Consider the following 21402-nt stretch of genomic DNA (forward strand, 5'->3'; position numbering starts at 1 on the left):
AGGAAACAGATGAGTGAGACGGAGAAAGGAGAGAAACAGAGGAGTGAGCCGGAGAAAGTTGAGAAACAGATGAGTGAGCCGGAAAAGGAGAGAAACAGAGGAGTGAGCCGGAGAAAGTTGAGAAACAGATGAGTGAGACGGAGAAAAGGAGAGAAACAGAGGAGTGAGCCGGAGAAAGTTGAGAAACAGATGAGTGAGACGGAGAAAGGAGAGAAACAGAGGAGTGGGCGGAGAAAGTTGAGAAACAGAGGAGGGAGACGGAGAAAGGGGAGAAACAGAGGAGTGAGATGGAGAAAAGGAGAGAAACAGAGTGAGCCGGAGAAAGTTGAGAAACAGATGAGTGAGACGGAGAAAGGGAGAGAAACAGAGGAGTGAGATGGAGAAAAGGAGAGAAACAGAGGAGTGAGACAGAAAGGGAGAGAAACAGAGGAATGAGACAGAGAAAGGGAGAGAAACAGAGGAGTGAGATGGAGAAAAGGAGAGAAACAGAGGAGTGAGACAGAAAAGGAGAGAAACAGATGAGTGAGATGGAGAAAAGGAGAGAAACAGAGGAGTGAGACAGAAAGGGAGAGAAACAGAGGAGTGAGACAGAGAAAGGGAGAGAAACAGAGGAGTGAGACGGAGAAAGGGAGAGAAACAGAGGAGTGAGACGGAGAAAGGGAGAGAAACAGACGAACAAAGTGGGGGAGTGGGATATAAGAGGGGAAGAAAGTGATTCTAAAACTGTTCAATTGTTGAGATGTGTTGAGATTTATTATCTGTAAAATTGGTTGAGACTTTTGAGTCAAGATGTGAAACAGAAAAAGGGAAATTCAAGCTTTTGCTCCCTTTATTTTATTTTTCTGAAGTTAAGCCCTTTATTTGAACATACACAATTTTCACATTTTATTTATTTTCTCTTATTTTGAAATGCAGCCCTACTTTTATTTAGTTAATGAGAGAACATTATACATATCTGCAATCATACATATATGTTCAGTTCTATGTTACGTTCTATGTCAAAGTTTTTGAATCGTACTGAATTAATTTGATTTGACAGTCAGGTATTTAGTACATGCAGATGTTGATACAACTACTAGGCTACTTAAATATATATATCACACTAAATAGTTAAACATTATGATCTTCCGGACCTTTGCTTCAAGACATTTTCTCTAACTGGACCTCTTTACATTTTAGTTGAATACCCCTGGTCTATGGGGTTTAAATCCTACTCGAGCCCAAATGTCTTTGTCTCCTTCAATATCATATCATCATATCACACTTCATTTTTTACTCTCCCATAAAAGCACAACTAAAACATTTGTCTCGAGATATTTGAGCTGATTTTTACACCCAAACACCCAATTTGCTGGGGATAGAACAGAACACACACACCCAGTGGCTGAAGTTTGCCTTTTTACCTCCACCAATGAGGTCATATTTTCATCTGTATCTCCATTAAGCCCCTCCCCATTCCATGAATTTATTTGATCACTTTCTTTAACATTGCAATATTCAGCCTTTCTCAACTTTTTTGTAAATTTCTCAGAGGAATAATTCTTGATGAAAAAAATCAAATGCAAAATCAAGACTCTTTTTTGTAAATGAACTCTGGAGAGTCCACTGAAACATGCATTAGAGTTCTGTAGCAAACTGCAGTAGATGAATCACAGCCAACCATTATTTGATCATTAGAGGGCGCCAAACAAAAATCCAAACAATAGGTCTGTTATCCTTCTACAAATGATTCATTGTGCAGCAATTCATTATTGCCTCAACTTATCCATATCTCTGTATCAGATGTGCTACAGAATGAGTCATTTAAGTTTTAGGCCAGACCTCATATGTCTTCTCCTTTCAGTGTTGATAAAAATATAATATATAATAAGAACATTAAATAATTTGCTAAAAATAGAGTATTTAACTCACTCTGGGAACTTGTGTGACTTTCCTGTATGTTCTTGTAAAGAAGATAAAGATCATAAAACATGTGAAACACACACAACTGTGGCCGAGGGGGTAGAGCGGTTGTCCTCTAACCAGTAGGTCGGCAGTTTAATCAATGTCTCCCCCATCTGCATGATGAAGTGACCTTGGGCAAGATGCTGAACCCTGAATTACCCCTCATAGAAAAATCTTGATCATAGATGCACTGTATGAATGTGTCTGAATGGATGAATGGCAATTACCTGTACAGTGAAGCGCTTTGAGTGGTCATCAAAACTAGAAAAGGGCTATAACAATACAGACCATTCACCATGTTTCTTTATTTTACATTTTCAGTTAAAGACTCATCACAACATTTGTGGAGAGGAGATACATGTATCTTAAAGCAACACCATGTTACTTTTACTTAGCAGCAGCGCCCTCTGCAGCCACATATGCTGAGTACGTTTCCTCAAATAGGGTAAAAACATTCTGTTGACTGGATCTCTGACTGCGTTAACCCACTCATGAGCTGAAACAGTGGATATTACCCATGCCCCCCGGCTTCCTGAACCAGAGGAGATGCCACTTTAACAAATACACCAAACTCTGTTTGGAATTTTTCATATTCTTTGCTGAATACCAAAGATAACCACATTTTTACTGACTTCTAAGTGTTTGAACTGATCTACAGTTCAGCATTAGTTCTGTTGCTCCAACATTCTGAGACGAAACCCCTTTTTAAATTTGTAACACATATTTTAATTAGATAATAATACTTTACTTGTACATTGCACCTGGTAGACCGTAAGCACCTGAGAGCCTTCCATAGAAATTATTTTCAAATTGTATTTGTTTACTTTCTGTCTAAATACATATACTTCCTGGTGTGGGGCGCGGCAAAATGGATGTGAATGTGGGTCCTTAAACTTTTGGCAACCACGGAACCTGAGACTGCTCTTTAATTGGTTGTTGTGGATTTTCCAGAGGCTCTCTGCGCCCCAGACACTCCCACTTTTATTTCCAGCAAATAGGTATTAATTTACGTTTTTTTGTCTACTGTGATTGGTCGACCCTCACAGGTAAATCGCCTCTCACTTAATTACTTCTGCTGGGAGCTGACCAGCAAAGATATGGTGACCTCAAGTGGAACTGTGTAATCTCTTTACAAAAACACCCTTTCACAAGGCGTTCACTCGAAGAAAAAAATTGATCTCGGTGCAGATCGCACGATTGACAGATTCAGCAGCCGGCAATTTATGAGGACTTACATCCGGGGCTCCTGCCGCTCCAGTCTGTTTGCCACCACAATCATTGGCATATCTACCACTCTCAGCTCATCAACAACTTTAATAGGACATCCTGTGGAACCCTCTCCAGCTACACAGCACTCTCCCTTTTTATTATAGATTCATTTGAAGACTTCTAACACAGACAAGAAGAAAACAGACGGGTGGAGAAAGTACTTAAACGTCTTTCTCAAGCAAAAGTACAAATAAACAGACAAAAATCTTACTAAGTTAAAGCAAAAATACATTTTCTACTTGACCAAAAGTAAGTAAGTACTTGGTTTTAAAATACTTAAAGTAGTAAAAGTACTTGTAGAGAGTAGCCTATTCCGAATGCAATGGTCTACTTGAATTCGGGAATAGGTTACTAGATTAATCTATTACATCTTTAACTGTATAACGGTATTCTGTTTAAGACAAGAATGGTACTGACTCTGTCATATTAACAAAGAATGTTGCAGATGTTTCTACTGAGAATATTTACATTGTCATATTATTTAGTGACTGTGTCTCAGCGGTGGCCTCGGTGAGAGCTGCTGCTCTGATTGGATCAATGGACTAATTCCACTATTATTATTGATTACTTTCCAAAATATAAAAGAAATACATGAATTGAACTTAAATGCAATGTTTTTTTGAAATGTAGGGAAGTAGAAAGTACAGATACTTGCTGATATATGTAGTAAAGTAAATGTGAAAGGTACCTGAAAATAAATCGACTAAACACAGATACATAAAGAAAATGTACTTTTGTTACATCCCACCACTATTCAAAAAATACATCCTTGAGCAAGAAGCACAGAAGTAAAATCTGAGCCCTTAAAAAATAAATAAGTAAATATAAAATCAACATTCATATAAATTAAACCAATGGTGGAATTAATAAAACAAATGTTAAAATAAATCAATCTCAGCATGTAGAATATATAGATAAGACTCTAGCACCGGTGCTAGTGCATAATACAAAATATTGCTACTTCTGCCAAACAGTTTATGTTTTCATCTGCATCAGGCTGTGGATCCAGTTCATTTCTGTATAAAGTTGTGTTTTTCAACATTATAGTTGATTTCTGAGATAATTATTATGGATCCTGATGAGAAAAATCAGTCACGTTTCGGGACTGATATTTACGAGTGTGTACGATTTGGTGCAGATCCAAATACAAATCTGGATCTAGCGAACTTAAATGTGGTTTTATAAAGGGACGGTTGAGCCTTGGTGGAGGTATACACACTCTACTGACAGCATTTGAATCAACTGATACAAATACTGCTGCAGAACCTAAGCACTGATCATTAAATGTAAACTCAGACCCACGCTTGTGCATCTTTAAAAAAGCATTTTCAGTTCATTTTCATGAGCGTTTGTAAATGTGAACGTCTGCATTTACTGATGTTTTATAGGCTGTCATACCTGGTCCCAGCTGATAACGATAAAATTATCGACATTATCGACACTGAACAAAACTTTGAACCATCAAACATTATTTTTACAGAGCTGACAACAGATTTCATGGCTTTATTCATTTTTAAAACAATACAGAAATGTGTGCAATGTAATTTACACAACACTTTCATGCTAACTTTATTTCCGTGTTCAGTTTGGTATACTTTGAAAATGTATGATGTAAAGAATTTTGCGTGACCCATTTCAAAACAAAAAGTGCCAACTGAAAAACAAAACCACAGCACTGCACAGATATTAAACAACGTAGCACCACACGTTTGCTTTGTCTTGAAGAATACAACCCCATCATCCACACCGGCAAATTATCAGTTAATCTGATTTGCCTAATTCCTTTTTAACACTTTCCTAATCCAGGCCCTGAAGCAGGATACACTTGTGTAGACATCAGGGGTCTTGGGGTTTCCGCATTGCTTACCAGAGAAGGAGACCACGCCTGCTGCAGCTCCATCACACACCAGAGGGCCACCTGAATCCCCCTTGAAGAGAAAAGATACATGTCACTTAACAGTAGGTGTGTTTAAAAATACTTTTTTTTCCTTTGTGCAGTTTTGCTTGATCAATGTCCAGCCCGTTTATTATTCTCACCGTGCAGAAGCCTTGAAAACCTCTCTCTCCTTCACTGCAAACCATTGATCTAGTGATGGGAACCGATCCCCATCTCCTACGACATGTCCACCGTGACAGCGTGGTTACGTTGACTTCCTGAAGCGTGTTGGGTTCGGTTCCGTCATCCGCTATGTACCCCCAGCCGGCTGTGAGGCAGCGACTTCCTTTTTTCACCCTGCCTGTTTTCAGAGAGATCAGCTGCACTGCTGCACTCAGTTGTGCCCTGCCGTTCAGCTGAGATGAGGGGATTGATGATTGAGAAATACAGAAAATACATCTGGTTTTATGGTTTTTGTGCAAGCTAGAGACAATACTGAAAATGTGAAAGTGCTGTAGACAACAGTTGAAACTGTCCTCACCTTCAGGAGCATGATGTCATTTGCATGGTTCTCATACCCGGGATGGGGAAAGGATCTGACAGCTCTGAATTCCTGCTTTGTACTCTCGTTAGCTGACAGGGAATCAACGCCGAGCACAACTGTGTATGTTCTAGGAATCACAATTTAATGAAGACTAGACATTAGATATGATGTCAAGGCTGCAAATACACAGAAATCATTATCCACGTCTGTGTTCAGATGCGTGATGCTGAGAATGAACACTGACTAACTAGATTAACTTTGAGATTTAGATGGTTATTTTATCATTAATTAAACCTTTCTCAGAAGTTCTTGAGGACAAATCCTTGTCATGTGTGATGAAATATAGATATAAGGTTCAAATTCCTTAACTTGTCCTTTACTTCCATAAAAAGGATATGTTTGGACTCCGCTTCAGTGGACATGTTGAGACATTCTAACGTTGGGTTAGAAGACCAGAGATAAAGATTGGGGTCTCGGTCTACTGTGTTTTATCTAATCTTGTCTCAAACATGTGACACACATGTGGTCTGTCAGAGAGTTTGTGGAAGAGTCTTTCTGTTCTCAGCTGACGGCATTTTCGCTTCCCCTCGACTTAAAGAATACTTACAATTTTGGTACGAATATATTAGTTTGGATAAATTTGATTTGCTTTTGTTAATTGTCAAACCAGCAGTTTATGAGGTCATTCTTACTCTTTGTGTTCGGTGCTTCAAAAGGAAATCCACAACAGACTAATTTCCGTGCAAGTCAGAATATGCACAGTTTTTGCATGACGTCATCATCACTGTCAGTATATATCCTGCTCGCTGTACATTATTGTTAAAAATGTATAGAGTACAATGTATATATCTATACCCTGTCTTTGTCTTTATACAGTATTTATTATTCATTTCATTCCACTAGTCCAAACCAGCCACCACTATAATCATATATTAATTTAATACTGTATTATAAATACAATGATAACTAAATAGAGTATAATTATATCTAAATATTTTTGTACCATTCTTTAACCTAACCAAGTTTTTTGGTGTCCTGGTCCCTCGCTGTATGTCTATTTCTAAGTAAGTGCACTCAGAGCAATTTAATACCAGAGTCAATATCCTTGTATGTGCAGACATACTCGGCCCGATTGTGATTCTTTGTTTCCTCAGAGAATCTCAAATTCAGACAGAGATTGTCATTATGAAGTTGTGGAAAATACGTCACTTTAAAATGATTCAAAATCCGAAGGTATCTGTTATGGTTGTTGTTGTTGTTGTAAGAAGTACGCTTTTGAGCTTACCCACGAATCTTACAATGAGCTGCCGTGAGCACAAAGTCTTGTCTCACCAGCGCTCCCCCACAGTTATGGCGACCTCGGACTTGCAGCGAAGCCATGTAGGGGCGTGAGTGGGGGGCGGCATCTCTACCGCCAACAATATGAGAACCATCAGCTCCTGAAACACAAAATGCATCATTATTCAATTATCATAATCCAACTTAAATCATATGTAGCTTTTCATTTTTTTTTTTCATATACAGAAACCAGAAAGAAAAAATTGCTGCTTGTTTGATTTTGAATTTTATCATTAAGAAGGTGTAGCTCACCATTTAGGACAAAGACCAGCAGGAGTAGGAAACTGATCGCCATGGTCCCTCCTCTGATCTGCCTTCCGCTCTTGGTTTTATACATTTTCTGGAGAAGAAAACCTCTTGCATATTTTGTGGTCTTTATTGCTTCAGTGAATGTGCTAACATGCATGTGTTTATTTTCCAAACAGAGTTTCATAATTGAGGTTCCTCAAAGCCAAATGGCCTTAATCGCCTGAACAAGCACAGAGTTGTTCCTCCTCTCAGGCACTATTACTTCTATGGCTCAGCCATTTAGGCAATTAAAGTTGAACTTGCATATTAGTGTGGAGCGGATGGACGCCACTGTTGCTCCTCCACATCCGCCATCACATCATGTCAAGCTGCTCGTTCAAACTATCTTGTGCAACTCACTTCTATTATCAACAGTAACATTAATAACCATAATTTACTACAATATGCTACAGTGGGAAAAAATACAAATATATCTACTTTAATAATTTTGGTCTAATGAAGCATTGCAACTTTTTAAAATGATAGAAAAATATGTTATTGTAAATCTTTACTTTAGAAACTACAGCAATTGGTGACAGTGATGAGTTGAAGTTCATACTCTTTTTCAGCAAAGTTCAACACTTAAGATGAATGGAAATTTATCAGACAAATATGGCCTTTGTTATTGCTTAATTAATGACGGTTACATCAGTTTCCTCTTTTCTACAAGGTTACATTACTTGTGTTTAAAAAACAGTTTTGAAGAAGGAATGTGGTTTTGAGTCATGCAACATACCACGGCCTGAAACTGAACTCATCTGTTGGAAACAGAAAGTACATCTTTATTAAATTCAACAGAAAAACTGTAGTAAACTTTGATGAATGTTCTTGTTGAATATGATGTGAATCAGGAAAGAACAGCATTTTAACGCTGTTGAATTTGTATTGGGCTCAAGTAAACACAGGAAAAACTATTACATTTTTTATTGACTTGTGATCTGAAGAATGTTATCATAGGAAACAAATTAAGACAATGTTTTAAGGTATTTTGCAACAAACACTGAAAGAGTGACTTAGACACAAACATATTTCCCCTCAGGCAACATTAATTAATCAGAAGGAAGGGAAGAAAGGAAATAAAGAAAATGCATGAAAAACCAATTATTTGATTGTATAAACACACATACAAGCACATGCATACACACTCATGAATTAAAATGAATAGAAATAACAACAATACATGCACAAAAAAAAAAGAAGAAAAGGAAAAAAATGGATAAGGACTCTAACCCTAACCCTCAAATGAATCGGAGAAAGGGAGAGAAACAGAGGAGTGAGATGGAGAAAAGGAGAGAAACAGAGGAGTGAGACGGAGAAAAGGAGAGAAACAGAGGAGTGAGACGGAGAAAGGGAGAGAAACAGAGGAGTGAGACGGAGAAAGGGAGAGAAACAGACGAACAAAGTGGGGGAGTGGGATATAAGAGGGGAAGAAAGTGATTCTAAAACTGTTCAATTGTTGAGATGTATTGAGATTTATTATCTGTAAAATTGGTTGAGACTTTTGAGTCAAGATGTGAAACAGAAAAAGGGAAATTCAAGCTTTTGCTCCCTATATTTAATTTTTCTGAAGTTAAGCCCTTTATTTGAACATGCACAATTTTCACATTTTAATTATTTTCTCTTATTTTGAAATGCAGCCCTACTTTTATTTAGTTAATGAGAGAACATTATACATATCTGCAATCATACATATATGTTCAGTTCTTTGTTACGTTCTATGTCAAAGTTTTTGAATCGTACTGAATTCATTTGATTTGACAGTCAGGTATTTAGTACATGCAGATGTTGATACAACTACTAGGCTACTTAAATATATATATCACACTAAATAGTTAAACATTATGATCTTCCGGACCTTTGCTTCAAGACATTTTCTCTAACTGGACCTCTTTACATTTTAGTTGAATACCCCTGGTCTATGGGGTTTAAATCCTACTCGAGCCCAAATGCCACATATGCTGAGTACGTTTCCTCAAATAGGGTAAAAACATTCTGTTGACTGGATCTCTGACTGCGTTAACCCACTCATGAGCTGAAACAGTGGATATTACCCATGCCCCCCGGCTTCCTGAACCAGAGGAGATGCCACTTTAACAAATACACTAAACTCTGTTTGGAATTTTTCATATTCTTTGCTGAATACCAAAGATAACCACATTTTTACTGACTTCTAAGTGTTTGAACTGATCTACAGTTCAGCATTAGTTCTGTTGCTGGGCCTGATTCTGGCAATTTAAACTGCAACTATCAGTTGGTTACGCTTTTCTCATCGGAGATAACCAAAGCTTTATAAAGCAAGAAAAAGCATTCAAGGAGAGGAGTGCCACTATTCTCCATATTCCATGTGTCTGTACCATCAATCTAATTTTGAAGTTGCTAAGGTTATTCAAAGGTAAAAAAGTTGCGTAGTGTTGCTTTTTGTCTTTTTTATGGAAGGACAGGAAGCACCTGGCAGAATCCTTTGTTTGTGTCATATCCACCTACCAGTGGTGGCTTGTTAATACAGGGTGGGGGTGCCGTGCCCTCCAACACTCTGAGACGAAACCCCTTTTTAAATATGTAAGACATATTTTAATTTGATAATAATACTTTACTCGTACAATGCACCTGGTAGACCGTAAGCACCTGAGAGCCTTCCATAGAAATTATTTTCAAATTGTATTTGGTTAATTTCTGTCTAAATACATATACTTCCTGGTGTGGGGCGCGGCAAAATGGATGTGAATGTGGGTCCTTAAACTTTTGGCAACCACGGAACCTGAGACTGCTCTTTAATTGGTTGTTGTGGATTTTCCACAGGCTCTCTGCGCCCCAGACACTCCCACTTTTATTTCCAGCAAATAGGTATTAATTTACGTTTTTTTTTGTCTACTGTGATTGGTCGACCCTCTCAGGTAAATCGCCTCTCACTTAATTACTTCTGCTGGGAGCTGACCAGCAAAGATATGGTGACCTCAAGTGGAACTGTGTAATCTCTTTACAAAAACACCCTTTCACAAGGCGTTCACTCGAAGAAAAAAATTGATCTCGGTGCAGATCGCCCGATTGACAGATTCAGCAGCCGGCAATTTATGAGGACTTACATCCGGGGCTCCTGCCGCTCCAGTCTGTTTGCCACCACAATCATTGGCATATCTACCACTCTCAGCTCATCAACAACTTTAATAGGACATCTTGTGGAACCCTCTCCAGCTACACAGCACTCTCCCTTTTTATTATAGATTCATTTGAAGACTTCTAACACAGACAAGAAGAAAACAGACGGGTGGAGAAAGTACTTAAACGTCTTTCTCAAGCAAAAGTACAAATAAACAGACAAAAATCTTACTAAGTTAAAGCAAAAATACATTTTCTACTTGACCAAAAGTAAGTAATTACTTGGTTTTAATATACTTAAAGTAGTAAAAGTACTTGTAGAGAGTAGCCTATTCTGAATGCAATGGTCTACTTGAATTCGGGAATAGGTTACTAGATTAATCTATTACATCTTTAACTGTATAACGGTATTCTGTTTAAGACAAGAATGGTACTGACTCTGCCATATTAACAAAGAATGTTGCGGATGTTTCTACTGAGAATATTTACATTGTCATATTATTTAGTGACTGTGTCTCAGCGGTGGCCTCGGTGAGAGCTGCTGCTCTGATTGGATCAATGGACTAATTCCACTATTATTATTGATTACTTTCCAAAATATAAAAGAAATACATGAATTGAACTTAAATGCAATGTTTTTTTGAAATGTAGGGAAGTAGAAAGTACAGATACTTGCTGATATATGTAGTAAAGTAAATGTGAAAGGTACCTGAAAATAAATCGACTAAACAGAGATACATAAAGAAAATGTACTTTTGTTACATCCCACCACTATTCAAAAAATACATCCTTGAGCAAGAAGCACAGAAGTAAAATCTGAGCCCTTAAAAAATAAATAAGTAAATATAAAATCAACATTCATATAAATTAAACCAATGGTGGAATTAATAAAACAAATGTTAAAATAAATCAATCTCAGCATGTAGAATATATAGATAAGACTCTAGCACCGGTGCTAGTGCATAATACAAAATATTGCTACTTCTGCCAAACAGTTTATGTTTTCATCTGCATCAGGCTGTGGATCCAGTTCATTTCTGTATAAAGTTGTGTTTTTCAACATTATAGTTGATTTTTGAGATAATTATTATGGATCCTGATGAGAAAAATCAGTCACGTTTCGGGACTGATATTTACGAGTGTGTACGATTTGGTGCAGATCCAAATACAAATCTGGATCTAGCAAACTTAAATGTGGTTTTATAAGGGGACGGTTGAGCCTTGGTGGAGGTATACACACTCTACTGACAGCATTTGAATCAACTGATACAAATACTGCTGCAGAACCTAAGCACTGATCATTAAATGTAAACTCAGACCCACGCTTGTGCATCTTTAAAAAAGCATTTTCAGTTCATTTTCATGAGCGTTTGTAAATGTGAACGTCTGCATTTACTGATGTTTTATAGGCTGTCATACCTGGTCCCAGCTGATAACGATAAAATTATCGACATTATCGACACTGAACAAAACTTTGAACCATCAAACATTATTTTTCCAGAGCTGACAACAGATTTCATGGCTTTATTCATTTTTAAAACAATACAGAAATGTGTGCAATGTAATTTACACAACACTTTCATGCTAACTTTATTTCCGTGTTCAGTTTGGTATACTTTGAAAATGTATGATGTAAAGAATTTTGCGTGACCCATTTCAAAACAAAAAGTGCCAACTGAAAAACAAAACCACAGCACTGCACAGATATTAAACAACGTAGCACCACACGTTTGCTTTGTCTTGAAGAATACAACCCCATCATCCACACCGGCAAATTATCAGTTAATCTGATTTGCCTAATTCCTTTTTAACACTTTCCTAATCCAGGCCCTGAAGCACGATACATTTGTGTAGACATTAGGGGTCTTGGGGTTTCCGCATCGCTGGCCAGAGAAGGAGACCACGCCTGCTGCAGCTCCATCACACACCAGAGGGCCACCTGAATCCCCCTTGAAGAGAAAACATACATGTCACTTAACAGTAGGTGTGTTTAAAAATACTTTTTTTTCCTGTGTTCAGTTATGCTTGATCAATGACCAGCCCGTTTACTTTCTCACCCTGCAGGGGCCTTGAAAACCTCTCTCTCCTTCACTGCAAACCATTGATCTAGTGATGGGAACCGATCCCCATCTCCTACGACATGTCTGCAGTGACAGCGTGGTTACGTTGACTTCCTGAAGCGTGTTGGGTTTGGTTCCGTCATCCCCTATGTCCCCCCAGCCGGCTGTGAGGCAGCGACTTCCTGTTGCCACCCTGCCTGTTTTCAGAGAGATCAGCTGCACTGCTGCACTCAGTTGTGCTCTGCCGTTCAGCTGAGATGAGGGGATTGATGATTGAGAAATACAGAAAATACATCTGGTTTTATGGATTTTGTGCAAGCTAGAGACAATACTGAAAATGTGAAAGTGCTGTAGACAACAGTTGAAACTGTCCTCACCTTCAGGAGCATGATGTCATTTGCATGGTTCTCATACCCGGGATGGGGAATGGATCTGACAGCTCTGAATTCCTGCTTTGTACTCTCGTTAGCTGACAGGGAATCAACGCCGAGCACAACTGTGTATGTTCTAGGAATCACAATTTAATGAAGACTAGACATTAGATATGATGTCAAGGCTGCAAATACACAGAAATCATTATCCACGTCTGTGTTCAGATGCGTGATGCTGAGAATGAACACTGACTAACTAGATTAACTTTGAGATTTAGATGGTTATTTTATCATTAATTAAACCTTTCTCAGAAGTTCTTGAGGACAAATCCTTGTCATGTGTGATGAAATATAGATATAAGGTTCAAATTCCTTAACTTGTCCTTTACTTCCATAAAAAGGATATGTTTGGACTCCGCTTCAGTGGACATGTTGAGACATTCTAACGTTGGGTTAGAAGACCAGAGATAAAGATTGGGGTCTCGGTCTACTGTGTTTTATCTAATCTTGTCTCAAACATGTGACACACACGTGGTCTGTCAGAGAGTTTGTGGAAGAGTCTTTCTGTTCTCAGCTGACGGCATTTTCGCTTCCCCTCGACTTAAAGAATACTTACAATTTTGGTACGAATATATTAGTTTGGATAAATTTGATTTGCTTTTGTTAATTGCTTTTGTCATGAGGTCATTCTTATTCTTTGTGTTCAGTGGTTCAACAGGAAATCCACAACAGACTAATTTCCGTGCAAGTCAGAATATGCACAGTTTTTGCATGACGTCATCATCACTGTCAGTATATATCCTGCTCGCTGTACATTATTGTTAAAAATGTATAGAGTACAATGTATATATCTATACCCTGTCTTCGTCTTTACACAGTATTTATTATTCATTTCATTCCACTAGTCCAAACCTGCCACCACTATAATCATATATTAATTTAATACTGTATTATAAATACAATGATAACTAAATATTTTTGTACCATTCTTTAACCTAACCTAGTTTTTTGGTGTCCTGGTCCCTCGCTGTATGTCTATTTCTAAGTAAGTGCACTGAGAGCAATTTAATACCAGAGTCAATATCCTTGTATGTGCAGACATACTCGGCCCGATTGTGATTCTTTGTTTCCTCAGAGAATCTCAAATTCAGACAGAGATTGTCATTATGAAGTTGTGGAAAATACGTCACTTTAAAATGATTCAAAATCCGAAGGTATTTGTTATGGTTGTTGTTGTTGTAAGAAGTATGTTTTTGAGCTTACCCACGAATCTTACAATGAGCTGCCGTGAGCACAAAGTCTTCTCTCACCAGCGCTCCCCCACAGTTATGGCGACCTCGGACTTGCAGCGAAGCCATGTAGGGGCGTGAGTGGGGGGCGGCATCTCTACCGCCAACAATATGAGAACCATCAGCTCCTGAAACACAAAATGCATCATTATTCAATTATCATAATCCAACTTAATTCATATGTAGCTTTTCAATTTTTTTTACCATATACAGAAACCAGAAAGAAAAAATTGCTGCTTGTTTGATTTTGAATTTTATCATTAAGAAGGTGTAGCTCACCATTTAGGACAAAGACCAGCAGGAGTAGGAAACTGATCGCCATGGTCCCTCCTCTGATCTGCCTTCCGCTCTTGGTTTTATACATTTTCTGGAGAAGAAAACCTCTTGCTTATTTTGTGGTCTTTATTGCTTCAGTGAATGTACTAACATGCATGTGTTTATTTTCCAAACAGAGTTTCATAATTGAGGTTCCTCAAAGCCAAATGGCCTTAATCGCTGACAAAGCACAGAGTTGTTCCTCCTCTCAGGCACTATTACTTCTATGGCTCAGCCATTTAGGCAATTAAAGTTGAACTTGCATATTAGTGTGGAGCGGATGGACGCCACTGTTGCTCCTCCACATCCGCCATCACATCATGTCAAGCTGCTCGTTCAAACTATCTTGTGCAACTCACTTCTATTATCAACAGTAACATTAATAACCATAATTTACTACAATATGCTACAGTGGGAAAAAATACAAATATATCTACTTTAATAATTTTGGTCTAATGAAGCATTGCAACTTTTTAAAATGATAGAAAAATATGTTATTGTAAATCTTTACTTTAGAAACTACAGCAATTGGTGACAGTGATGAGTTGAAGTTCATACTCTTTTTCAGCAAAGTTCAACACTTAAGATGAATGGAAATTTATCAGACAAATATGGCCTTTGTTATTGCTTAATTAATGATGGTTACATCAGTTTCCTCTTTTCTACAAGGTTACATTACTTGTGTTTAAAAAACAGTTTTGAAGAAGGAATGTGGTTTTGAGTCATGCAACATACCACGGCCTGAAACTGAACTCATCTGTTGGAAACAGAAAGTACATCTTTATTAAATTCAACAGAAAAACTGTATTAAACTTTGATGAATGTTCTTGTTGAATATGATGTGAATCAGGAAAGAACAGCATTTTAACGCTGTTGAATTTGTATTGGGCTCAAGTAAACACAGGAAAAACTATTACATTTTTTATTGACTTGTGATCTGAAGAATGTTATCATAGGAAACAAATTAAGACAATGTTTTAAGGTATTTTGCAACAAACACTGAAAGAGTGACTTAGACACAAACATATTTCCCCTCAGGCAACATTAATTAATCAGAAGGAAGGGAAGAAAGGAAATAAAGAAAATGCATGAAAAACAAATTATTAGATTGTATAAACACACATACAAGCACATGCATACACACTCATGAATTAAAATGAATAGAAATAACAACAATACATGCACAAAAAAAAAGAAGAAAAGGAAAAAAATGGATAAGGACTCTAACCCTAACCCTCAAATGAATCGGAGAAAGGGAGAGAAACAGAGGAGTGAGACGGAAAGGAGAGAAACAGAGGAGTGAGACGGAGAAAAGGAGAGAAACAGAGGAGTGAGACGGAGAAAGGGAGAGAAACAGAGGAGTGAGACGGAGAAAGGGAGAGAAACAGAGGAGTGAGACGGAGAAAGGGAGAGAAACAGACGAACAAAGTGGGGGAGTGGGATATAAGAGGGGAAGAAAGTGATTCTAAAACTGTTCAATTGTTGAGATGTATTGAGATTTATTATCTGTAAAATTGGTTGAGACTTTTGAGTCAAGATGTGAAACAGAAAAAGGGAAATTCAAGCTTTTGCTCCCTATATTTAATTTTTCTGAAGTTAAGCCCTTTATTTGAACATGCACAATTTTCACTTTTTAATTATTTTCTCTTATTTTGAAATGCAGCCCTACTTTTATTTAGTTAATGAGAGAACATTATACATATCTGCAATCATACATATATGTTCAGTTCTTTGTTACGTTCTATGTCAAAGTTTTTGAATCGTACTGAATTCATTTGATTTGACAGTCAGGTATTTAGTACATGCAGATGTTGATACAACTACTAGGCTACTTAAATATATATATCACACTAAATAGTTAAACATTATGATCTTCCGGACCTTTGCTTCAAGAAATTTTCTCTAACTGGACCTCTTTACATTTTAGTTGAATACCCCTGGTCTATGGGGTTTAAATCCTACTCGAGCCCAAATGCCACATATGCTGAGTACGTTTCCTCAAATAGGGTAAAAACATTCTGTTGACTGGATCTCTGACTGCGTTAACCCACTCATGAGCTGAAACAGTGGATATTACCCATGCCCCCCGGCTTCCTGAACCAGAGGAGATGCCACTTTAACAAATACACTAAACTCTGTTTGGAATTTTTCATATTCTTTGCTGAATACCAAAGATAACCACATTTTTACTGACTTCTAAGTGTTTGAACTGATCTACAGTTCAGCATTAGTTCTGTTGCTGGGCCTGATTCTGGCAATTTAAACTGCAACTATCAGTTGGTTACGCTTTTCTCATCGGAGATAACCAAAGCTTTATAAAGCAAGAAAAAGCATTCAAGGAGAGGAGTGCCACTATTCTCCATATTCCATGTGTCTGTACCATCAATCTAATTTTGAAGCTGCTAAGGTTATTCTAAGGTAAAAAAGTTGCGTAGTGTTGCTTTTTGTCTTTTTTATGGAAGGACAGGAAGCACCTGGCAGAATCCTTTGTTTGTGTCATATCCACCTACCAGTGGTGGCTTGTTAATACAGGGTGGGGTGCCGTGCCCTCCAACACTCTGAGACAAAACCCTTTTAAATATGTAAGACATATTTTAATTTGATAATAATACTTTACTCGTACAATGCACCTGGTAGACCGTAAGCACCTGAGAGCCTTCCATAGAAATTATTTTCAAATTGTATTTGGTTAATTTCTGTCTAAATACATATACTTCCTGGTGTGGGGCGCGGCAAAATGGATGTGAATGTGGGTCCTTAAACTTTTGGCAACCACGGAACCTGAGACTGCTCTTTAATTGGTTGTTGTGGATTTTCCACAGGCTCTCTGCGCCCCAGACACTCCCACTTTTATTTCCAGCAAATAGGTATTAATTTACGTTTTTTTTTTGTCTACTGTGATTGGTCGACCCTCACAGGTAAATCGCCTCTCACTTAATTACTTCTGCTGGGAGCTGACCAGCAAAGATATGGTGACCTCAAGTGGAACTGTGTAATCTCTTTACAAAAACACCCTTTCACAAGGCGTTCACTCGAAGAAAAAAATTGATCTGCGGTGCAGATCGCACGATTGACAGATTCAGCAGCCGGCAATTTATGAGGACTTACATCCGGGGCTCCTGCCGCTCCAGTCTGTTTGCCACCACAATCATTGGCATATCTACCACTCTCAGCTCATCAACAACTTTACAAGGACATCTTGTGGAACCCTCTCCAGCTACACAGCACTCTCCCTTTTTATTATAGATTCATTTGATGACTTGTAAGTTAAAAAGTTTATTTTATGTTAAAACGCATCTACGGTAGAGGCAAGTAAAATAGGATAAGCGAGAGATTCACTGTAGAAACTAGAATCACCACACTGCTGTTGTAGGCCTCCGCCAACCAGTGCAGTTTCTACAAGGTCACTGTAACCTTTACATTTGACAACTAATCAGATAATCTTTGAGTCAAAGTACAACTGATCAAAGTTGAGATATTACATTCAAGAGGTCAAAAACATTTTTTCTGAAGCCACCGTGACCTTGAACTATAACCACTGAATCGAATCAGTTCGTCCTTGAGTCCAAGTGAATATTTGTACTAAATTTGAGGAAATTCACGTTCTTGCGATATCACGTTCACGGTAATGGGACGGACAACCCGAAGACATAATGCCTTCGGCCACTGGTTGTCGCCAGCGCAGAGGCATAAAAATATCGTGTAGTGGTACATTTTTGGGACCGAAATAAGACTTTTGCTAAACAAGTTTCTCAGGTAAGGAAATCCCTCGCAGCTGAACAGAGGCCTAATGTGGCACATGTATAGGAGTAAGCACATTTAACCCTTTGATACACAAGCTATGGAAATCCCTTCTAATGCACAACATGGGTCAACAATGACCCGTATTCATTTCCTATGTTATTTCGTGCATGGCTGAGTATTTCTTTGCTTTATCTTTGAAATCAATTTATTTCGTAATTTAATATTCTAAGTATTCAGTGGAGGGGTGCTCGTTCCAGTAAGACCCACTTTGACTCAGTCTATTGGACTGGGTTTGAGTTTCTTCTTCAGACGATTCATCAGATGAGTTTTCTATGTCATCAAAGGAGCCTTCTTCATTTAGGACAGCTGGATTCCAAGACCCACCCACAACTCCAGCTTGATACTGCTTGACAAAGCTCACTAAAGAATTTATTTGAACTCTGTGACAAAGTAGATGAACCACAGAAACCACAGTATCGCATGTGATCATCAGTGCTCTCACAGTTATGAAACAAATGCTTAAAAAAGTCCTTTCATTATTAATGAACAGCTAACAGGCAAGCTTGGTTTTTTGGTTGATTTATGTGACCATAATCCAAAAAATGGGATACTTTATACAAATATAACCATGCAATCAAACATACACACTTATTGGTAATTGCATGTTAGTTAAAGCAGCAAAACAAATCTCTATCTCATATCTGTGTTGTTTTTCAGTAGGACATTAGAAATCCATCTTTCATATTCTTTACATGAGCAGTTGGATCTGTTCTGTAGAGAGCAGAGCCTTTTCAGTGCAAAATTAAATTTAAATATATATTCTTCATCAAACTTACCCTGAAAAACATTTGTGAATATCACATAAGAATGTTTTTCTTTCTTTATTTAGAATAGAAGACTGGCTAATACAGATGTCCAGTTGTCAATACAAGAACAGTATATAAAACCAGACTGAGGATGAAGATATAGAACATAAACAGAAAACAAAAGGACAAAATAAATTAACAGAAGGTAAGAAAGAGGTCTAGTCAGGAAATAAAAGGGTGTGTGAGCCCAGACATTATGGTGAGTAAATAATGATTTATAATGTTTTTATCTGTGAACTATTCCTTTAAGTTATCCGGGGCATTTTTGCCCTGTATGATTTCACTCCCTGGTGCTTACAGAGTAAACAGAAGTAAAGTTCAAGCCTGTATGACACAGAGTAAAAATTTGTTTTGGCCATCTCATCATTTTGTCTAAGACATGTCAGAGGGTGAAACAGCAGAACCTTCTGTAAGCATGCATTGTGCCGGTAGCAGATTAACCCTAAGTTAACCTTTATATACAGCAGTGTGCTCAAGAAGTGTCCCTGTGGTTTTCCTTTTCTTCATCTCGACTTCTTTAGCCATATCCTCTCTGCAACAGTGCATTACAGTAATAGGTACATGTGGTCAGTGAAGAAATTAGTGGTCATGCAGTATTGCCTTTGTTGCAGTGAATTCAAAGCTTGTGGTTCTTCTGCACTTTTTTTTTCAACACTTTCATCATTTTCCCAGTAAATAATTCATGGCAATGGATAAAAAAAAAAAAGAGGATATCATACCAATAATTACATTTTAAGGGGACTGTTTGGCCGGGGCATGTGCTCTACTGAGGGCTATTTGATGAATTGAACTGAAAGATAAAAATCCTTGGTTATGAATCTACTGTTTAAATATGACCTTTGAGCTGTTGTTGGTTTTGACAGTGTGATGCTGTACACCAAAACCCAATTAGCAACAGAAACCACAGTCTCAAGCTCCAAACTTGAATCTTACAGTCACATTTATGACACAAATTCTTTACTCATGGTCATTTAACCATTAACAGTGAGCGATCTGAAGAAACATTATGACTCAACCTCTGTGTTTCTCCTGACCCCAGTGGGACATGCCACTTAGTGACGTTGATTATAATCATGTGTGAATCAAGTATTCTCACTGACTGAGGATACTGTGGCTGTTTAACAAACAGGCATGAAATGTGTGCGAAGGAGTCACCCGGTGAAATGTATGGATGAACATTTTGATGAAAAAATGTGCAAATATCAAGGGCACATGAGGAAGAGCCTCAAAGCATGGAAACATGCAGTGGAGATTTTCCAGTGGTTCCTACAGTGGCAAAATATCATAAGTGAACCTTTGTAGTTCACATATATGTATAAATGTGTATAATCTGTGGTCAGAGCTTCATCAGGTTACAGTAATGAAAAAAATACCACAATCTCTTCTGAGTAATAACACAAAAAAATCTAGTACTTCTTTTCATCTCCACATCATTCAAAAAAGACTTTCAATAAAGAATAATTCAAAAAATTCCAATTCAAAAAAGCTTGGAATTAGATACAAGTCACTGGAAGCAACTGGAAGATAGTCACCAGTCCACAGTGAGACAAGCTGTCTATGAATGGATATGAGTTAGTTCTGCGGCGAGTGGTGGGCGCCCAGTTAACGTGGTTTCAGTGGAATGACACAAAATGCACCGTGAGGGGAAGAAAAAAAAGACAGTCAGTGTTGTAACAACCCATGAGTCTACCATTTAGAAATCAGGATGCATGTGACTTCTTCTTGTCATTTGCCCCACTTATCGTCCATCATTAGGCTGTAGTACTTTCAGTCAGTTGCCATATGCAGTGTATTGCAGTGCTTTTCAAAGACTAGATAAAAACTATAGCACATTAATGTTTTTATTATTATTTAATCGACAGAACTTTGTTTATTCAATAATCTGCTCATATGGTGGTACGTGATTTTAGTGTTTCCCTTTTTCAATCATAAATCCACCTCCGCTCCAGCCTCACACTTTTGTGTCATGTATTGTAAGAACTGTTAACAACCCTAGTTGTTAAATTTAACCTTAACGCATCGTCTCTTTACACATCACCATTTAGAAACCATCAATGTAGTAACATATAGAGCTCCACTGATAGTTACATTGGTCAGTTCTTCGTAATGTCCAGTAGAGGGGGCCAGAGTTCGTTATAAGACTTTTTAAGTTACTCTGCTTTTGACCATCAGAAGGAGCCACCCTTCCATCAGTACAAATTTAAAATGAATTGAGCCGTCTAATGAATGTTACTGCCTGCAGCCCTCTGACCTCTGTGGTACATTCAAATAACCCATTTCAAGCAAAACAGTTTGAATGCAATCCAATACAAATACTTAATATTTATTATGAGGGACAAGGTATAGAAATTATTCATGCTGCTGTGGACTGATATTCAGAAACAGAAATACTTGAAAGTAAT

At 37.8% G+C, this 21402-nt stretch overlaps 1 protein-coding gene across 1 annotated transcript; it reads right to left on the reverse strand.

Annotated features, from left to right (window-relative positions):
- Positions 1-4681: 4681 nt before the first annotated feature.
- LOC124854710 (serine protease 53-like) lies at positions 4682-14442 on the reverse strand. Its single transcript, XM_047342989.1, has 11 exons — positions 14355-14442; positions 14050-14203; positions 12793-12922; positions 12413-12667; positions 12154-12304; positions 7996-8012; positions 7224-7311; positions 6919-7072; positions 5631-5760; positions 5251-5505; positions 4682-5141 (listed from the first exon to the last, which is right to left on the reverse strand). The coding sequence occupies exons 1-11, from the start codon at positions 14437-14439 to the stop codon at positions 4989-4991; spliced, it is 1572 nt and encodes a 523-aa protein (XP_047198945.1). The 5' UTR covers positions 14440-14442; the 3' UTR covers positions 4682-4988.
- Between the last annotated feature and the right edge of the window lie 6960 nt (positions 14443-21402).

The sequence above is a fragment of the Hippoglossus stenolepis genome, chromosome 14 (assembly GCF_022539355.2).
Source record: "Hippoglossus stenolepis isolate QCI-W04-F060 chromosome 14, HSTE1.2, whole genome shotgun sequence".
Classification (NCBI taxonomy): domain Eukaryota; kingdom Metazoa; phylum Chordata; class Actinopteri; order Pleuronectiformes; family Pleuronectidae; genus Hippoglossus; species Hippoglossus stenolepis.